At 34.7% G+C, this 18,763-nt stretch overlaps 1 protein-coding gene and 1 non-coding gene across 2 annotated transcripts in view; one reads left to right on the forward strand and one right to left on the reverse strand.

Moving 5' to 3' along the window:
- The first annotated feature begins 13,041 nt into the window (after positions 1 to 13,041).
- Positions 13,042 to 18,763, forward strand: part of LOC140434386 (uncharacterized) — a 47,966-nt gene continuing 42,244 nt past the window's right edge. The window contains exons 1-4 of the mRNA XM_072522582.1: positions 13,042 to 13,586; positions 13,913 to 14,162; positions 17,941 to 18,020; positions 18,077 to 18,237. Coding sequence (XP_072378683.1) covers positions 13,380 to 13,586; positions 13,913 to 14,162; positions 17,941 to 18,020; positions 18,077 to 18,237 — 698 coding nt within the window. The 5' untranslated portion in view covers positions 13,042 to 13,379. The remainder of the gene's footprint in view (positions 13,587 to 13,912; positions 14,163 to 17,940; positions 18,021 to 18,076; positions 18,238 to 18,763) is intronic.
- Positions 13,755 to 13,826, reverse strand: TRNAP-UGG (transfer RNA proline (anticodon UGG)). The gene has a single exon. It is a non-coding gene; the product is annotated as a tRNA-Pro (tRNA).

Here is an 18,763-nt window from a genome sequence, read left to right on the forward strand (position 1 = left end):
GTTACGTTAAACTTGATTCCACCTTGAACCTCGTCTAATGATTTTCAAAATATGGATTCCGAATACAGATTAAATAATAGCGCTGATAAGACGCAACCTTGTCGTACTCCTCATCTGATTCGTATATCTTCGGATGTTGTGTGCTCTATTTCAATTGTTGCCGTTTGGTGCCAATGTAGTTTTGAGATAATTCGCAAGCCTTGTTCGTCAACTGCGCATATCCACGGAATATTTTCAAGCAATAATTGTCCTAGACGAAAAAATAGATCATGTTCTATTTTTCATGCTATTTTAATGCAATTTATCGCCAAAATTCATGTTGACAATATAACAAAATTTATAGTTTAGAATAAAACTTAACCTTATTATATATATATATATATATATATATATATATATATATATATATATATATATATATATATATATATATATATATATATATATTATTATACCTACCTTATTATATAAAAGCTATGAACAAAAATGGTATCTGAAGGATTTCATTACCGCGGCATATTATCATGCGCGTATAGTTTCCGGTACGTAGCGTTTCCAGTCCAGCAATCGGACTGCGAGTTCATATTTTCATACATAGAACGTTTCAGTTTGGTTCGGTGATGATATCATCTTGCTTTTCTCGACAAAAATTATGTGCAATTGCTCGTCTACTCAACGATGAAGAAAGAAAAACTGTAGTAAAAAGAAGGTTTGAAGTACATCCAATGCTAAGAGAAAGGCAAAAGAAAGGTGAATACTGGACTTTATACAAAGAATTAGTTGATGACGATGAAAAATATTATGGATATTTTAGAATGAATAGAATTCAGTTTGAATATGTTTTAAGTTTAATTACACCTTCAGTTAAAAAACAAAATACTACATTTAACGAAGCCATACATATCAAACAAAAAAGTATTTTTAAAAAGAAAATTATTTTTTTAAATACTCTGTATCAAAATCAAACAAATACCTAAATAAACAACGAGGGGAAAAACGACGGACATCGAATTCACATTATCCGTACCAACTGGTTACGACTCGTTACGCAGCCGTCGGCATCAGTAATATATTGTTTTCGAATATACTGAACGGAAACGTTAGGTGTCTGATACGGTACGTTTTTTTTCTAACTAAACTAAACGCTACGTGCTGGAAACGCAACGTGCATAATAATATGCCACGACCTTAAAACTAAATTTCTCCGAATCATTGACGCGAAGGTGAAAGAAGGAATTTTTGTAGCAATTACGAGAACTTATGACGTACAACTCTTGTATGTAGTTTTGAAATTTATGTTAAACAGAATAGAAAAAAGAGCCGTATGAGACGAGCATGGTGAAAGGTTTCACCAGGATAGATTGCACATATAAATTGGAAGAGACTACAATGGAAATTAATCGATTGTCTGGTGTATGTTGGTCGATTTACCGAGAAATTTAAATTAAAGCAATGAAAAGGAAGAAAACAACAAAATAACTTAAAAATTATCATCATAATGAGATATATCTAGTGAAACTTTCATGACCTAAACTGAAAAATAGTATTGTTGATTGTAAAACTTAAACATAGTACTGTTACGATAAATTCTGACCCAAAACCGTAAATATATTTATTACTAATATTTTCATTCATTCACGTATTTTTTAGGTAATGCCTACCTGACACACGATGGGTCCCCCTTTGTAATAAAAAAACAACAGTTCGAACCTTCTGGAGACAAGCCGATTTAACCATACCGGTTCTGAGAACAATTCGCCGCTCTGTCTAGAAGGCCTTTCAGCAAAACAGCGGTCTATGTTCGATGTGTTTCGAGAAACAACTGTTTTCATTCTCGAATAACAGGACTTTATATTTATAGAGGAATTTTGGTTATAGAGGGACAGTTAATTCTCAAGATTCGCGCTCGCGATATTGTTGTTACGCTCGCCTACTAATAAATTATTGTATATGTAGTGATAAATAAATAAATATCAGTTATTGTGCTTTTTAATGAATTAAGATAAGAACAAGACATTATAAATTAAAGACTTAACAATTAATAAATTCACAACAAATGGTGGCAGAAGTGAGATCGAACATAAATTAGACTTATAATAATAATACAAGTGAATATAAAATAAATTGTGAAAATGACGACGATTTATGAGCTGACAGTGACTAATTTAAGAAGACATCTCGAAGACAGAGAATTAGCTTCTACCGGAAAAAAGGCTGAGTTAGTCCAACGACTAAAGAACGCTTTGCTAGAAGAAGGACTAGATCCAGAGACTTATATATTTGAAGATGCTGTCCTCTCGTCGATTTCGAAAGTTTCTGGTGATGTAGCCAAAGTTTCTGGTGATGTAGCCAAAGTTTCTGGTGACATCGCATCATTAGAGAACAAAGTTTCTGGTGACATCGCATCATTAGAGAACAAAGTTTCTGGTGACATCGCATCATTGGAGAACAAAGTTTCTAACGAGATTTCTTCTTTGGAAAGCAAAGTTTCTGCTAACATCTCTTTGGAAATCTCTAAAGTCACTTCTGAGATGTCTGCCCTCGACGATAGAATGTCGTCGTTAAAAAACCAAGTTGCTGCCGATATGTTGGCCTTCGAAGAAAAGATATGGAAAGAGATGGAAAAGAAGCTGGAGGAAACAGGGACAGCAGAGAGAGGAAACAATCCGATTACAGTGGAGATAAAAGAAGACGAGACGAAATGTAAGTTGGAGACACGGCCGAAATTTGAAGGAAGTGGAGGTTCTATTCATGTTAAAGTCCCAACTTTCGACGGAAAATCATCATGGAACAACTACATGAAACAGTTCGAATCAGCTGCAAGAGCGAATGGATGGTCTGAAAAAGAAAAGGCTGTAAACCTGACTATCGCTCTTCGAGGAGATGCCTTAGATGTGCTTCAGACCATAGCCGTAGAGGAGACCGATGATTTCGAACAACTGAAGAAGAGGTTAAATATGCGATATGGCCACGAACATTTGGAGCATGTATATCAGTCGCAGCTTAAAAATCGTAGACAGAAGAAAGATGAGGCTCTTCAAGAATATGAAGTAGATATTGCCAGATTAGTACGATATGCTTATCCAACAGCTCCCGAAGACATGATGGAAAAGTTGGCCGTTTAAACGTTTATTGATGGTCTTCGTGATCATGAAATGCAGAGAACACTACGATTAGCTCGTCACAAGACGCTGGTTGATGTCCTATCCGCCGCCCTCGAATACGAGTCAGCTACGCAGGCCTCTGGCGGGTACAGTAAAGTTAGGACTGTAAAAGAGGAAGGAGATGAAGATAAACTTGACCAGCTCGTTAATATGATGAAAATTATTACATGCAAGAAAACGAAGACCATAAAATCAAGAAACTCACCATCAGGAAAACCAGAACGAGTCGGCTTTAGGGGAGCAGCTTCGACCCGGAACTTTTCCAAAGACCCTCTCATACTAATAGCTTCTTTGAAATGTCGTAAAGATAGTGTATATGTAGATGGAGAAATAAATGGTAAAAGACATACGTTGTTGGTGGATACCGGAGCGACCAGAACCATTATACGTCCAACAGTTATAAACAGCCGTAAGAAACTGTTACCAACGAGGTTGCGACTTCGGACCGCTACAGGTGAAAATGCCAACATTCATGGAGAAATCCAGGTACAATTGGGAATTGGAGCAGAAAAGTTCGTCCATACTGTTATAGTTGCTGACATCGAAGAGGATGTTATATTAGGAATGGACGTAATGAATATGCATGGATTCCAATTGGATTTTAAGAATAAGGTAATCAAAGTTGGCAACGAGGAGGTATTTCTCCATCCACATAATGACAACACTGTGCAAGCAGCCATTACAGAAGATACAGTCGTGCCTGCGAGAAGCGAAACGATCATAGTAGCGCGGCTACGGGGAATTGTGGACGAAGGGAGACCTGTTATGATGGAGCCTTGGAACCACGACGATGAGGTTGGCCGTGGAATCATAATTGGAAAGGAATTGGTGACTTCGGCTAAAGAAATTCCTGTGAGACTTATCAATGTCAACGACTACCCAGTGACCATAAAGAAAGAGACAAAAGTAGGAACTTGTGTACCTGTGACATCCATAATCCGTCAGGCGACAACATCTGATAATTCCAACGACAAATTCGACCAAATGGTTGCAGTTGCAGGACAGTCTCTAAATCAGATGGAGAAAAGGAAATTAAGGGAATTTCTTCGGCAGTATCGTGATATTTTCGTACCGAAAGGAGGAAAGACGGGAAGAACTACCGTTGTTAAGCATAAAATTGATACTGGTAATGCTAAGCCAATTCGTCAAACAGCTCGACGATTACCACAGGCGAAGAGAGAGGAAGCTGAAACGATTGTTCAGGAAATGAAGAAAGACGGGGTGATAGAACCTTCTACGAGTCCATGGGTCTCTCCGGTGGTCCTGGTTAAGAAGAAAGACGGAACGACGAGGTTCTGTGTGGATTACCGTTTGCTGAACAACGTTACCAAGAAAGATAGTTATCCTCTGCCTCGGATCGATGACACATTGGACACATTGGCTGGAAGTAAATTGTTTTCTACTTTAGATTTGAAGTCTGGATACTGGCAGGTAGAAATGGACCCAGTCGATAAAGAAAAGACAGCCTTCACCACAGGATCTGGATTGTGGCAATTCAACGTTATGCCATTTGGACTTTGTAATGCTCCTGCGACATTTGAGAGGCTTATGGAAAATGTGTTGAGAGGGTTATCTTGGAAAACATGCCTGGTTTATTTAGATGACATAATCGTCTTGGGGGAGACATTCGAAGATCATTTGAGGAATTTAGAAAACGTTTTTAATCGACTTAAAGCTGCCCAATTGATGCTAAACCCCAAGAAGTGCCAGCTATTTCAAGGTAAAGTCAATTATCTGGGTCATATAGTCAGTAAAGAAGGAGTGGCCGTGGATAAGGGAAAAATCGATTCCATTAAGGAATGGCCAAAACCAACTGACAAACATCAAGTGAGAAGTTTTCTTGGACTATGTACTTACTACCGGAGGTTTATTAAGAAGTTTGCAGATATCGCTAAGCCATTAACGCGACTTACAGAGGAAGCAAGAGAATACCGCTGGGATATAGACTGCCAAAATGCCTTTGAAACGTTGAAAAAGCATTTAATAACAGCACCAATTTTGGGGTATCCACTGCCAGAAGGAGAGTTCATCTTAGATACGGATGCAAGTAACGTGGGAATTGGAGGAGTGCTGTCTCAGATTCAAGGAGGACAGGAACGAGTCCTCGGATATTTTAGTAAAGTCCTTTCAAAACCTGAGCGGAATTATTGCGTCACGAGAAGAGAACTTCTAGCAGTAGTTAAATCAGTAGAGCACTTCTACCAATACCTCTATGGCAGAAAGTTTCTAATTCGAACCGACCATGCCGCCCTTAAGTGGTTGATGCAGTTTAAGAATCCAGAGGGTCAGATAGCCAGGTGGATCGAACGACTCCAAGAATACGATTTTAAGATTGAGCACCGGGCCGGAGTTAGCCACAGAAACGCCGATTCTCTTTCCAGAAGGCCATGCCCAGCAGAGTGTTCCCACTGCAACAAAACGGAATCCAAGGAAGCAGCAGTGCTAAGAACGACGATTGTCAACGACGACTGGACGCCTACTAAGATAAGGGAAGAACAAGAGAGAGATCCAGTTATACAGAAAATCCGAAAATGGAAAGAGGAAAACCGTCGACCACCTTGGCAGGAAATATCAAACCTATGCTCAGTAGTTAAGACGTATTGGGCCCAGTGGGACTCATTTATCATCGAAGATGGCTTGCTCAAACGAGTCCTGGAAAATGATGACGGTTCAGAGAAGAGAAGACAGTTGGTGATCCCAAAGAGCAGAATAGCCGAAGTACTTCGTCAGTTACACGACAGTCCATCGGGAGGGCATTTTGGTGTAAGGAAAACCCTTCAGCGAATTCGGGAACGGTTTTATTGGATGAACAGTTCCGACGATGTAAAAGACTGGTGTAAGAAATGTACTGTTTGTGCCACGAGTAACGGGCCTTACCGAAAAAGGAGAGCTCCTATGAGACAATATAATGTTGGAAGCCCGTTTGAAAGAATAGCTTTGGACATCGCTGGGCCATTTCCAGAAAGTGAAAAGGGAGGCAAGTACATGCTGGTAGTAATGAATTACTTCACTAAGTGGGTCGAGATTTACGCACTTCCAGACCAGAAGGCCGCCACCGTTGCAGATAAGTTGATCCAAGAATATATCAGCCGATTTGGAGTGCCTTTGGAGATCCATAGTGACCAAGGCAGGAACTTCGAAAGCGATCTATTCCAAGGAATATGTGATAGACTAGGCATGAAGAAAACAAGAACTACCGCGTATCATCCGCAATCGGATGGTATGGTAGAACGAATGAATAGGACAGTTGGCAAGTATTTGACAAAGATGGTGTCCGATCATCAGCGAGACTGGGACCAATACCTTCCGTTCTTCACAATGGCCTACAGATCTGCTGTTAACGAATCAACAGGCCAGACACCAGCCAAAGTCCTATTCGGACGCGAAATGCGACTACCTTGTGATCTAGAGTTTGGGTGTCGACCTGGAGAAGATGTAGCAGGTGAAGATTATGTGATCGAATTACGAAGAAGAATGGACGATGTACATGAGTTGGTCCGTTCCCACCTTCAGATCGCTAGCGACCGAATGAAGAAACGGTACGATACACAAGCCGATAAGGGTTGCTTTAAGAAGAACGACAAAGTCTGGCTGTATAATCCCAAGAAGCGGAAAGGTTGTTCTCCCAAATTGCAGCAGTTTTGGGAAGGTCCATACCTCATCATGGAGAAGATCAACGATGTCATCTACCGAATAAACAAGATTCCGAGGGGAAAGCCGATGATAGTACACCATAACCGGCTGGCGTCTTTCGAAGGTGACCACGACGTAGATGAAGAAGTGGAAGTAAACCAAGTCCAAGACGTGTCTGACCTCACGTTTGAGGAATTCATGGGTGCCTATGGAGGTACCGGTAAAGCAAGACATGGTGTTACCACTGAAGAAAAGCAAGATCTACTCGCGCTCCCCGATGACTACTCGCTGGCCCTTACCATCCCGGCCAGTATCAAAGACGCACCAGGGTTGGCATCCGTCTTTCGAAGGAAGTTTGGTCGAGTTGCAGAACTGCAATGCCAGGTGCCAGCTCCCGGTAAAACCTTGAAACTCCAAGATGCATCACGTTACCTTTTCTACCTGGTAACAAAAGACACTGCCCGTGACCAACCTACCTACCGAGATGTATGGGAAGCCTTACTTCAATTGAGAGAGCACGTACTAGAGTCCGACGTGCAAAAGTTAGCCATGCCAAAGTTGGAGTGCCGCCAATTAGATTGGAGGGTTATCCGAAATATGGTGGAAGAGATCTTTAAAGACACCGAAGTCCAGGTGTTAGTCTGTTGCAATCCGCATAGTTACTGGTGCGGAGAGAAAACCGTCCCTTGTCATTTTTATACAACTGGAAGTTGTAAAAGAGGGTCCAGTTGCCGATACCAGCATACCGTTCCGGTTCCAGTCCCGACAAGGTTCCAGGAGGAACAATCTTTTAAGAGGGGGGCAATGTTACGATAAATTCTGACCCAAAACCGTAAATATATTTATTACTAATATTTTCATTCATTCACGTATTTTTTAGGTAATGCCTACCTGACACACGATGGGTCCCCCTTTGTAATAAAAAAACAACAGTTCGAACCTTCTGGAGACAAGCCGATTTAACCATACCGGTTCTGAGAACAATTCGCCGCTCTGTCTAGAAGGCCTTTCAGCAAAACAGCGGTCTATGTTCGATGTGTTTCGAGAAACAACTGTTTTCATTCTCGAATAACAGGACTTTATATTTATAGAGGAATTTTGGTTATAGAGGGACAGTTAATTCTCAAGACGCGCTCGCGAATTTGTTACGTACGGATATATATAAATTATTGTCAGACAAGTTAATATAAATAAAGAAATAAATTAAATCCGTAAGTGTTATAAATATTGAACCTTTTAATAAATTCACAACAGTACTTTATAACTCTTTTGTATAGTAGTTACCCTAATAATATCGTTTTTTGATTAAATGCAGATTGTATGAAAAGTATATGTGTTGTTCCCATAGTAAATTTCGCGTTTGCAGCACCAAACATAACGTTATTAGTATGAAAACAAAAAGGAGGAATTTTTTTTTGCAGAATGTTGAAAATTTCATAATTTATTAATTTTAAACATATTTTCTTTATATTGGAAATTTATATAGATTTTTCATCCCAAATCTTATGAAAAGAACCGTCTGCATCTTTCTTTGGTTTTGTAGATCAAAGGCTTTCATATAATAATAAAATTTACTTTGGCAAACCTTTAGATTTTCGCATTTATATACCGTTTATTTAATAATTGTTTTCAATGTTTATGTACTCACCCTTTTAACAATACTTTATTTTCATTTTGTACATGATCAAAATAAAACTTTTTAAATGCAGGTACACGTCTGCGCCCTTCTATATATGGTTATAGTGGGGTTGATTACTGCACCTCGCGCCACTGGTTTCTGTTATTTCAAAAGAGATACTGACTGTTAAATCAACTGTGACTAAATATCGAAGAAAAAAAATTGTATTTGTTCGTGAAGTTGGTTTATAAGTGATTTTGTGTTGATCTGTGCAAACAGTTTGCAAATTATAAAAGGTATATTTATAGAGCACTTTAAAAGTTTTAAATTCATTTCAAAATTTTTTTAAAAATTTTCAAGCGCGTATTTACATTTATTGTGTCGATGAACATGCGAAAAATTTTTTTTATAACTAAATAATGATTGATGATAACAATGGTAAAAGTTTTTCTGTCATTTTTATAAGATTCCGTTCGATAAATAACGCTAATTTTTCTAAAGTACATATAGTATTTATGATTATCTGTTCAATTACATTTTTTTCATTTAATATTCATTTTGCGTAATTGGCGGAACCTTTTATTTGATCAAAGAAGTCTTTTAGCTTGTATAAGTTGGTCTAGTATTTCTTCCCTCTTGAGTTTGCCTGCGATATTTATGTTTAGTTTCACTTTCTGTCCATTTATTTTAGTTCATATATCTTAGTTATACCAACTGGCATTGCCGATACTATATTATAACAGAATTGTGATAGGCATATTGCCATAAATGCATCAGAAACATGGACCATAAAAACTTTTACCTAAAACGCAGAATGTTTTTTGCATTATTATGTATATCTTACACATAATATTGAACAAATGAAGTAATATTATTATAATTTCAAATCAAATTGGGTTTATCATCACCTTTAATAAACTTATCTTAAGGTTTTAGCCACGATATTACTAGATCTACTGGTCGCGGTCATCTGTTACATGATGACCGCGACCAGTGACCAGTGATCTGAGCTGCTGAAGCTCGATGATTAACTACAACACATCTGCTAAGATTTTAATGATTATAGTGATGATCTCCAGATCTTTACGTAATAATGGTAATAATATAAGGGTTGAAGTTCCCATTTACTGGCTTTGTCTGCATTACAGATAAAGCTTTCTTAGTTTGCACTATTTTTTGATTTCCTGGCAAAAGTATGATGTACTTTGACCTTTCCGTTCACGTTGAATTTAATTTTTCACTCCTTTTGCTATTCTATATGTTTCTTTTATCATGTTTTACCAAGTTTTGTATCACAGATTTCTTTCAGTTAGACTATGCTACGTTCATATATAGGTGTGATGTTAATTAATGAGTGTGGAAGTTCCTAAAGCAGCTGCTCAGAGTTTGAAAACTGCTCATAAGTTAACATACAACTAATTGCAGAACTAATAATTTAAAACTTAACAGTTTGATTAGATATTCATGTATCTTTGATTTCTTACAGTTTATAATTAAGTGTCACCAATTTAATGATTTCTTTTTATTAACAGTTTAATGCGTGTATACAAATATTTTATCAACGAATATTGGTTGGTTTTTAATTTGACATTAATCTTAGAAATTATAAAGTTAATACTTATTATAAAAAACTAATTACAATCTTTTGACGGACCTGAGTGTATCTAACATCCACAGTAGACCACAGTAATTGCTCATTCCAGGCTCTTCGCGTGTAAGAGTAGCCAGTTTCGCCGAGCACGCAATAGTTGTCCTAGGATTAATGCTGATAAATGACACCAAGATCTAAACTTACAGTGCTGCCGTTAAAATCTAATTCCTTTAAACACCTTATGGCCACACATAAAATCGCAAGCATCTTCAATCGGGTCACCTTGATCTGTTTCGGCTGGGTAAGCGCCTATCGAAGACTTGCCAACTCTGAAAGACAAGAGCTGGGCACTGACAGAGGACATGTGAGGAGGCTTCGTCCTACTGATCACATAGGCGATACCTTTTCAGAGAGAGCTTTTTAATATTTGATGGCATTTTTCGTTTCTCGTGCAAAGTTACCGTCTCCTTTAGAAGGTTGGCGATCATCATGGCTATTTGTAGTCTGTTTACAGCTGTTATAAAAATAACCACTGTCTAAAATTCATTGATTCGTTCAACCACATCTAGAACAAATTCAGATATTGTCTAAGCACTATCTTGTCAACAAAAAATAAGTGTAACAAATAATAATTTATTTATCATTTTAAGGGGTTTTAGCCAAATATTTAGTGGCTTGACTCATGTACACCTGGTAAATATTTTACCACATTGCTTTTTCAACCTTAGTCAAAATTTAACTTTTACGTTTGCATTCACCAAAGTGGTAATATTTATTTCAGGTAAATATACTGACGAAGGACTTTTTAGTCCGAAAACGTTCTCTGATGTAGCCCCAAAGTGTCTCTTAAAATTATATACCTTTTATAAAGGATTTTTAAATAAAACTTTTGTGATTTATTCAAAAATTAGTCTCATCGCTGAAGATGATTTTGCATCGTTATTTATGGTCGTTTACCTTCAGCTCCTGGGTTCATTTGAATCTTGTACGCGTGGAGCCTTAAGTCACGATGCAAAATCCGCGAAGTTGTGGCCTGTCAAAGGCAAAGTTCTTGTGGCGGACGTGAAGTCGACTGCCTTGGATTCTCGTTTACACTGTCACATACACCGGCGATGTTTGTTTACTGAAACAATAGATTCAAATTTATCCACCACATTGCGAATAGTCCTCTCAGTAGGAGGATTATGGTGACTGCAAAATGAGGGGAGCGCGCGAAAGGTTGATGGATCAGAACACCATCATCATCATCATTTAGCCTATATTTGTCCACTGCTGAACGTAGGCCTCTCGTAAAATTTTCCACCTATTTCTATCTTGAGCTTTTTCTATCTCTCAGAACACCAAATTTGGTAAAATAATTTTGTCATTTGTAGTGTTGTTGTACTCAATTTCCATTCACTTGGACTTTGAAACGGTCATTTGGCGAAATGTACATTATCTATGCCATGTTATCTAGACAGTACGCTTCCTAAAATGCCAACGTGTTTCAAATGTTAGTGATCGTCTTGATAATTCCAGTCTTCTTCTAACACGTTTGGTTTAATTCATTTTTACTTATGTGTATTGTCGAGCTTATGCCAATTTTTCATTAACCTCTTTTTTATTTTCAATTTGATTATCTGGATATGTCCTTGATATAAGTATATAATCTGCTAGGTCGGTAGTTCTTTCAGGTCTTTTAACGGTTTTTAATAATTATTTTATTTGGTCGTATAATTTTACGATCTCTTTATCTTCAATTTGAGCTGTAGGTGCATGGACTTGTCTTATATTCATTATAATTTTTGAGATCTATTACTTCCTTATTCTTCCCAAAGATTCTTAGCACCCCCGATCAAAAATCAGGCGTGGAATGACCGATTTCTTTGTTGTTTTACTTGACATGTTGATTGTACAAGGCAAGAATAATAAAATGATTTCCTATTGCTTTTTACGTCCGTCCCTCCGCTATATCAATTTTTTGTTAGTATGTACTACTATATCGTTTGTTGTCTAATTCACAATCAGTTACAGTTTTTCAAACCCTACCTGACCTTATTTTATGAGAAAATCAGCTACGGCTGCCGAACGCTAACTTTTGTCTGCCCCAGGTTTTTATTTCTCCGGAACCATCCATGCCTAGAAGTCACTTTTCTATTCGTATTTGCCATTTGGGGAGGCTTCTGATAGAGGATTAAAAACTGCTCAAAATGTTTCCCCTATTTATCTTATTATTGACACAGTGGTGCAGTGAATGTTGAATATTTGTCAAAATATATCAATATTTTTTATCAAAAAAAAAAAAAAATACTAATACCAAATAAAATAAGAAATTTTTTATAAACGAAAAACAAAGACATGAAATTTTTTTATTACATTTACATTTACTTCTAATTAAATTGATATAGATGCAACGTGCTACAATACTACAATACAATACAAAAATGCTACAATAAATTTCACTATACCAAATTAAAAATGATTCCAATAATTTAATTTTATTGTTTGTACTTGCGTCACCTTGTGCAGATTTAGTGAACTTTATTTATTAACCAATTGAGATTTTATTGAATATAACATTCACCTCCGCCACTGATTAAAAAGTATGTATTTAGAATACCTACCTGTATGTTAATAATGTACCTATTGGATATGATGGATGACGTACACGTCAGGATGTCTGAAATAGACAATATATTTATGCAAAATGTGCACATACAGGAACATAAATTAAATTTAAAAAAAGTTTAATTAAATGTGGATTCTTGGAAAATCGTTTCAACAGTAACAATATTCAAACAAACGGAAAACATTTGATTTCCATTTATAAGTAAAACGCATAGTTGGCAAAGTTTTATAGAAACAAATATGTAAACTGATAATTTATTTTAGTAAGGGATAATATTTTAACTCTTTCTGTAACAGAAAAAAGACCGTAATTGTTGAAACATATATTACATAATTAGTATAGTTTTATTTTATTTCTAGATTCTTAGAATTTTTAATATTTTATTGCCATTTATTATTCTAGAAACTCGGCTTTTGTCTTGTTTTTGTATTAGCAATAACAGTAGATAAACTCATAATAAAATTAGTAATAAAAGTGAAATAATAACTATTCAAAAATGTTAAAGAGTTTGAAATTGCGTGTACAGTTCAGTTTGAACCAACGTCGAATAATTTCGAGAAAATGACGTCATGAAAATGAAAATAAGAAGAGGATACTATACTTTAAAAAGGCGAAAATCTAGTAAGTTCTTTTTAATCTGTCAAATTAAGTAAAAACGATTTCAAGATTTCCTTGTACTTTTTCAAAAAGTTTTTAATTAGAAACTGACCGATTTCTTTCGTACACAAAACTGAACCGTTCCTACAACTATTCAAAAACATTAATATGGATAACAATATGATCATAAGAAATTACTTAGACGAAAACTTAACTCCTACTAAAATAGAATACATCGATCCTTCGGACAATAGAGTTGTTTCGCAGTCCTATGGTCCACAAATGGTACACCCTTCTTGTGATAGAATGAATTGCAGTTTTCCTATCAGTTTTCCTGAAATTGCTATAAAAACGGAAGAAGATATAAAAAGTGAGGTAAAAGAAAAAATATTTAAGATTAAAAAATTTTCATATTGCTTATAATAAAACATCTTTGCGTATAAAACAATTGCTATAAGTTATATTATAATAAATTTTAAAGATAAAATTTAAGATTTCTCTTTTTACTTAACTAAAATTTTTTAATTAAAATAAAAAAAACTTGGGCTCAACCGGGATTTGAACCCGGGACCTCTCGCACCCAAAGCGAGAATCATACCCCTAGACCATTGAGCCGCCATACATCATAAAAAACCGTTATGCTTCTTCAAAGTAGATTTTAGAATTAGGTATTTTATAAAATATTAAAATTTTACTTACAGGTTGTTCTGGTAAATGGCTGTTGGGATACGACAAATAAAATTCCAAATATTGTAGTTGAAATGCACGTAAATACCAAAGATATTAACGGCTTGAATAATAGTACCTTAAAGAACGGTGATTTCGATTCTCCTAGAGACGTCACAAGTCCAAGTCCTCGTGGTTCTGACAGTGGCATAGAATCAGATTGTACAGAAGGAAGTCTTTCCTGGCTTCTTAATTACAAAATTCAGGAATTGCCTCCTGTTCCAGGTAAAGATGCATGTTAACGTTTACGAATTTATTTATTGTTGAATTTTTCACATGTTTTTAGTTACAGTCTCATTACCTAGGAGTGGATATTCAATTTTTAAATTTGTGTCAGTTTATTTCCTTTTTGTAAATATCTTTCGATCTTACAACGCAAAAAATGAGCTTATATTTTTTAATTTGTCAATGCGATTTCGTTTTTATATTAAAGTAATATAATATATAAAATAAATGAAAAAAATATCATTTTGCCAGTGACGTAGTAAATTTGTTAAGGTAGAATTTTGATACCATAATTTAAATCTTTGACCGTGGTGAGAAAGCACATAAGTCATTTTGCCTAGTTTTGCAGTAGAAGCGATTTAATATTCACCGGTTACCTCTAAATCCGTTTTATAGCCCTAAATTACGTGTTACTTACTTTACTTTATTTTAATTGTTGTTTTTATAATTATCTATATAAATGTCTTATACTGATATAGACTATTCTCCAAATTTTTCACCACCCATGAAATAAAAAATATGTCAAAAATGAAATTCGTGACTTATGTCATTTGATCCCAAGTGTGTCCCTGACTTATGTGTTATTGCACTTACAGAAACGGGTTATGAAAATAATATTATTAAACAAAGTATTTTTTATTTGTTATAAAAAAGGAAGTTTGATAAAAAAAATAAACCTAAAAAAAAGAATGAACCACTTAAACATAATAACTATTTAATCAATATCTTCGTCGATAGCTGAATAGTCCAGCAACGCTGTTTCGATCGATGAAAGATTTTCATAGAACCCATGAAAAGTTGTAGGGATTAAGGGAAGCAAATCAAGAAGATCCTTTTTTTTTCTTTATTTATTACCACATCCGCCTTATATTTCAACGGGGGAACTAAATTTCCCAACCCATTTCGTCTAATAAAAGAAATTTCCTTAAATAGCTTCTCTGCATTTAAGGATTTTTTGAAAAATATTTTCTTATTATCCCATTTTATATAATTTAGCCATTGCACGTCATGCCAGTGAAAAGGTTCTCCTTGATCGTCTTTTTTCTTAGACACCAATGGCCCCTTTAACTTGTCGCATTTATGGCAAATATCTGTTTGAAGCTTTTTAAACGACAGATTCAATTTATGAAATTTAGATCTATAATATGGATACAACACAAAGTTTTGGTATGATTCCTTGTACAGGGAATACATTGCTTCTAGGGTCAAATGTGATGGTAGAAACCTTTTATTTGTTTGGACGCGTGAGTAGTGGCTTTCGTAACTCAGGAAACTCAAAATATGCTTACCGAGTTCTTCTAATTTTTCTTCAGACCACTTGTTTGGTGGAATATTCTTTCATTGGGCAGAATCAGTCTTTGTTTCCGCAGGTTATGCTCTTTTTATTAAAGCGATAACTTTAATGAAATTGTTTGTTTCATTGAAAGTCACAAAAAAGCATTTACGTCAAACAGAAATGGATTATTTATTTATAAAAAATATTAGTAGGTTTTGAGGCGAAATTTTTCTGTCTGGATCGTCTGTATGAGGCCTCTGCAATTTTTTGTCATGTATGGTGAAAAGACTGGCTATATAAGCTACTCTATTGTCGTAACTGCCCAAACTCCAATATTCGGGAAAAATTTCTTTCAGCTGATTTTCAGTGATTTTTGTTTTGCACTTTGCTCGGCATAGTGGCAGAGGTTGAAATGGTCTTTCTGGAATTATTTTACCATTTTTTGTAATATATGACTTCCCGAATTACTTTTTTTTCGTATTTCTCTAGCCTTTCTTGTATCCGGTGTTTTGTTCAGCTGTTGACGTGATTTTTACGCTCTAAGTAAAATTGCTTGTAGTATTATTATTTTGTCATCAAAATAGAATTGCTTTTAGGAATGTATCTGCTATCAACTCATCATCGACAGACACTTTAAACAAAAAACTTCTGGACATGTGTTATTCGCAATATCAAACAAAACTGAACTGTTTTAGGCTAAATTATTTTCTGCATGTAATGTTTCAGTAGCGCCTAGTAACATAAGTCACCGACGGGACGACAATAGACAGCAAGTTCCAACTGGCTCTCTTCACATAAGTCGACTTAAGTGTTTATTCACAAACTCAAGTCGGTATTTTCTCAGTATGGTTAGTATGCACACTTCGCAATAACAGCTGTAAAAATGCAGAGTAGACTAAAGTGCTTAGAGCCGATGATAGTATTACAAATCACCTACACATTTTTATAAAAAAAAAAAATTCGGAAAATTTGACTTATGTGCTTACTCACCTCAGTCACAGAAATATTAAACAACATTCTAATAACCAATTTTAGACTCATACATAAATGAACGGATAATAACAAGATTCAAAATTTTATAAAGGTCATATCGGAATTCTTGGCCTTTATCCTGATTTATGCTCCACACGAAGTTAAAAAGAAAGAAACAATATATATATATATATATATATATATATATATATATATATATATATATATATATATATATATATATATATATATATATATATATATAACTGTTTTGGATGGGTTGGAGTCAATAATAGGGCTATTGGTTAACTATTTTTTTAATCTCGAGCTTTCAATTGTGTTTACAATTATTATCAAGAGCTAAAAAAGACAAAATACTTACAAGGTTGAACTAAAAAGAAAAAACAATTTTTGTTAACTTACCAAATAAAAATTAGTTTGGTAAGTAAAAAATCACTGCTTACATGTTCAAAATATTTTATATAAAAATGTTTTGATCTAACAAATGTTTCTCCGAAATTTTTATAATTTTGAAAACATTTTTTTTAATATAAAAATAATTGAATTTATAAATAAGTTCAAATAGCATGTAACATGTCCAGGGAAACATCCATTAGATCTACACTTCAACAAAAAAGTCTTCTGATTGTGTAAAGCAGCAAGTTTGATGGTAATTCTAGTCCAATCCTTCAGAATTCTGACTGTAGATTGCCCATAATCGTTTCGGATGTCATCGAAAAAACCCATATTTTTCTACAAGAATAAGAAAAAAGAAGTACTTGTGACTCGTTTGGAACAAATATATAACTGTTTTGGATGGGTTGGAGTCAATAATAGGGCTATTGGTTAACTATTTTTTTAATCTCGAGCTTTCAATTGTGTTTACAATTATTATCAAGAGCTAAAAAAGACAAAATACTTACAAGGTTGAACTAAAAAGAAAAAACAATTTTTGTTAACTTACCAAATAAAAATTAGTTTGGTAAGTAAAAAATCACTGCTTACATGTTCAAAATATTTTATATAAAAATGTTTTGATCTAACAAATGTTTCTCCGAAATTTTTATAATTTTGAAAAAAATTTATATTAAAAAAAAAAAAAAAAAAAAAAAAAAAAAAAATGTTGTGCGATTATAGGAGATGACTTAATGCTAGAGTTCCAAACACACTTATTCGACAAGTACTTGGAACAATTATTGGAGAACTGCATTTAAATGACAACTGACATGAATTGAGGCACTTCTCTACCGAGAACAACTTAAAAATGACTAATATTACTACGTTTTTTAGACATAAAATTATTCATAAATAGAAATGGAATCCCCGAGAATAGAGACAGAGCAATTTTATAGAGTTAGAGCAAAGCATGGTGTGATCTAAAGCAAAATTTATAATGGGTGTTACTTGTTTGTCACTTAAAATTGGTTGTATCCTAGTTAGCAGTATTTTTTTCAGTATTTAAGGAGATAATACAATAAATTAAATTAAAAGTAAATGCAAATTATACATATACATATTAAACTTTTTCAGATGCTTCTGCAACAGAAACTGTCAATAGAAACGTTAATATAATACAAGATAATTACTCTATCCGACCACAAATAGTACAGGTAATATATTTTAATGGAAAACTTATAGCATGTATTTATTTCTTGCATTATTTTAGGTACCAACAATAGTCAAACCTTGTGATGCAAAAGGTAACGGGATACATTCATGTAGATACTCCGGTCAAAAGAAACCACCTTTTACTTACACCGAACTGATAGAATATGCGCTCAGTGTAAAAGGAGAGTTGACTGTGTCTGGCATTTATCAATGGATATCGTAAGTATATATTTTTTATGTTATTTACTTTTGTAAAACGTGTACCAGAAGATATATGTAATGAAAAAAACTTATACAGAAGTAAAACACTTCACATTTGTATTTAGGTATAAAACATATAATTAAAACTTTTAAAAAGTGTCGTCAAAATTTATATAGTTGCATAACGTGAAGTTTTCGATCTAGATAAGATCATCCTCAGTGCCTTCTTTTGTAATTGAAGCTAACACTAAAATTGTAGCTGTGACATCAATATATGGTTTTAGATTGTTCCAAATTTAAATTCTAATGTGACTCCAGGTCGATGACATTGAATAAAAATTTAATACTTAAAGAGCAACATATTTCTTTGCTCGACTTGAACACGTGGTTCTTGTCAGTTAAAACGACACAGACCAACTCTGACAAGAGTCTTTAACTGACAAGAACCACGTGTTCAAGTCGAGCAAGGAAACATGTTGCTCTTTAAATATGAAATTTTTATCCAATGTCATCGACCTAGAGTCACATTAGAATTTAAATTTGG

Source organism: Diabrotica undecimpunctata, chromosome 2, assembly GCF_040954645.1.
Source record: "Diabrotica undecimpunctata isolate CICGRU chromosome 2, icDiaUnde3, whole genome shotgun sequence".
In the NCBI taxonomy this organism is placed as follows: Eukaryota; Metazoa; Arthropoda; class Insecta; order Coleoptera; family Chrysomelidae; genus Diabrotica; species Diabrotica undecimpunctata.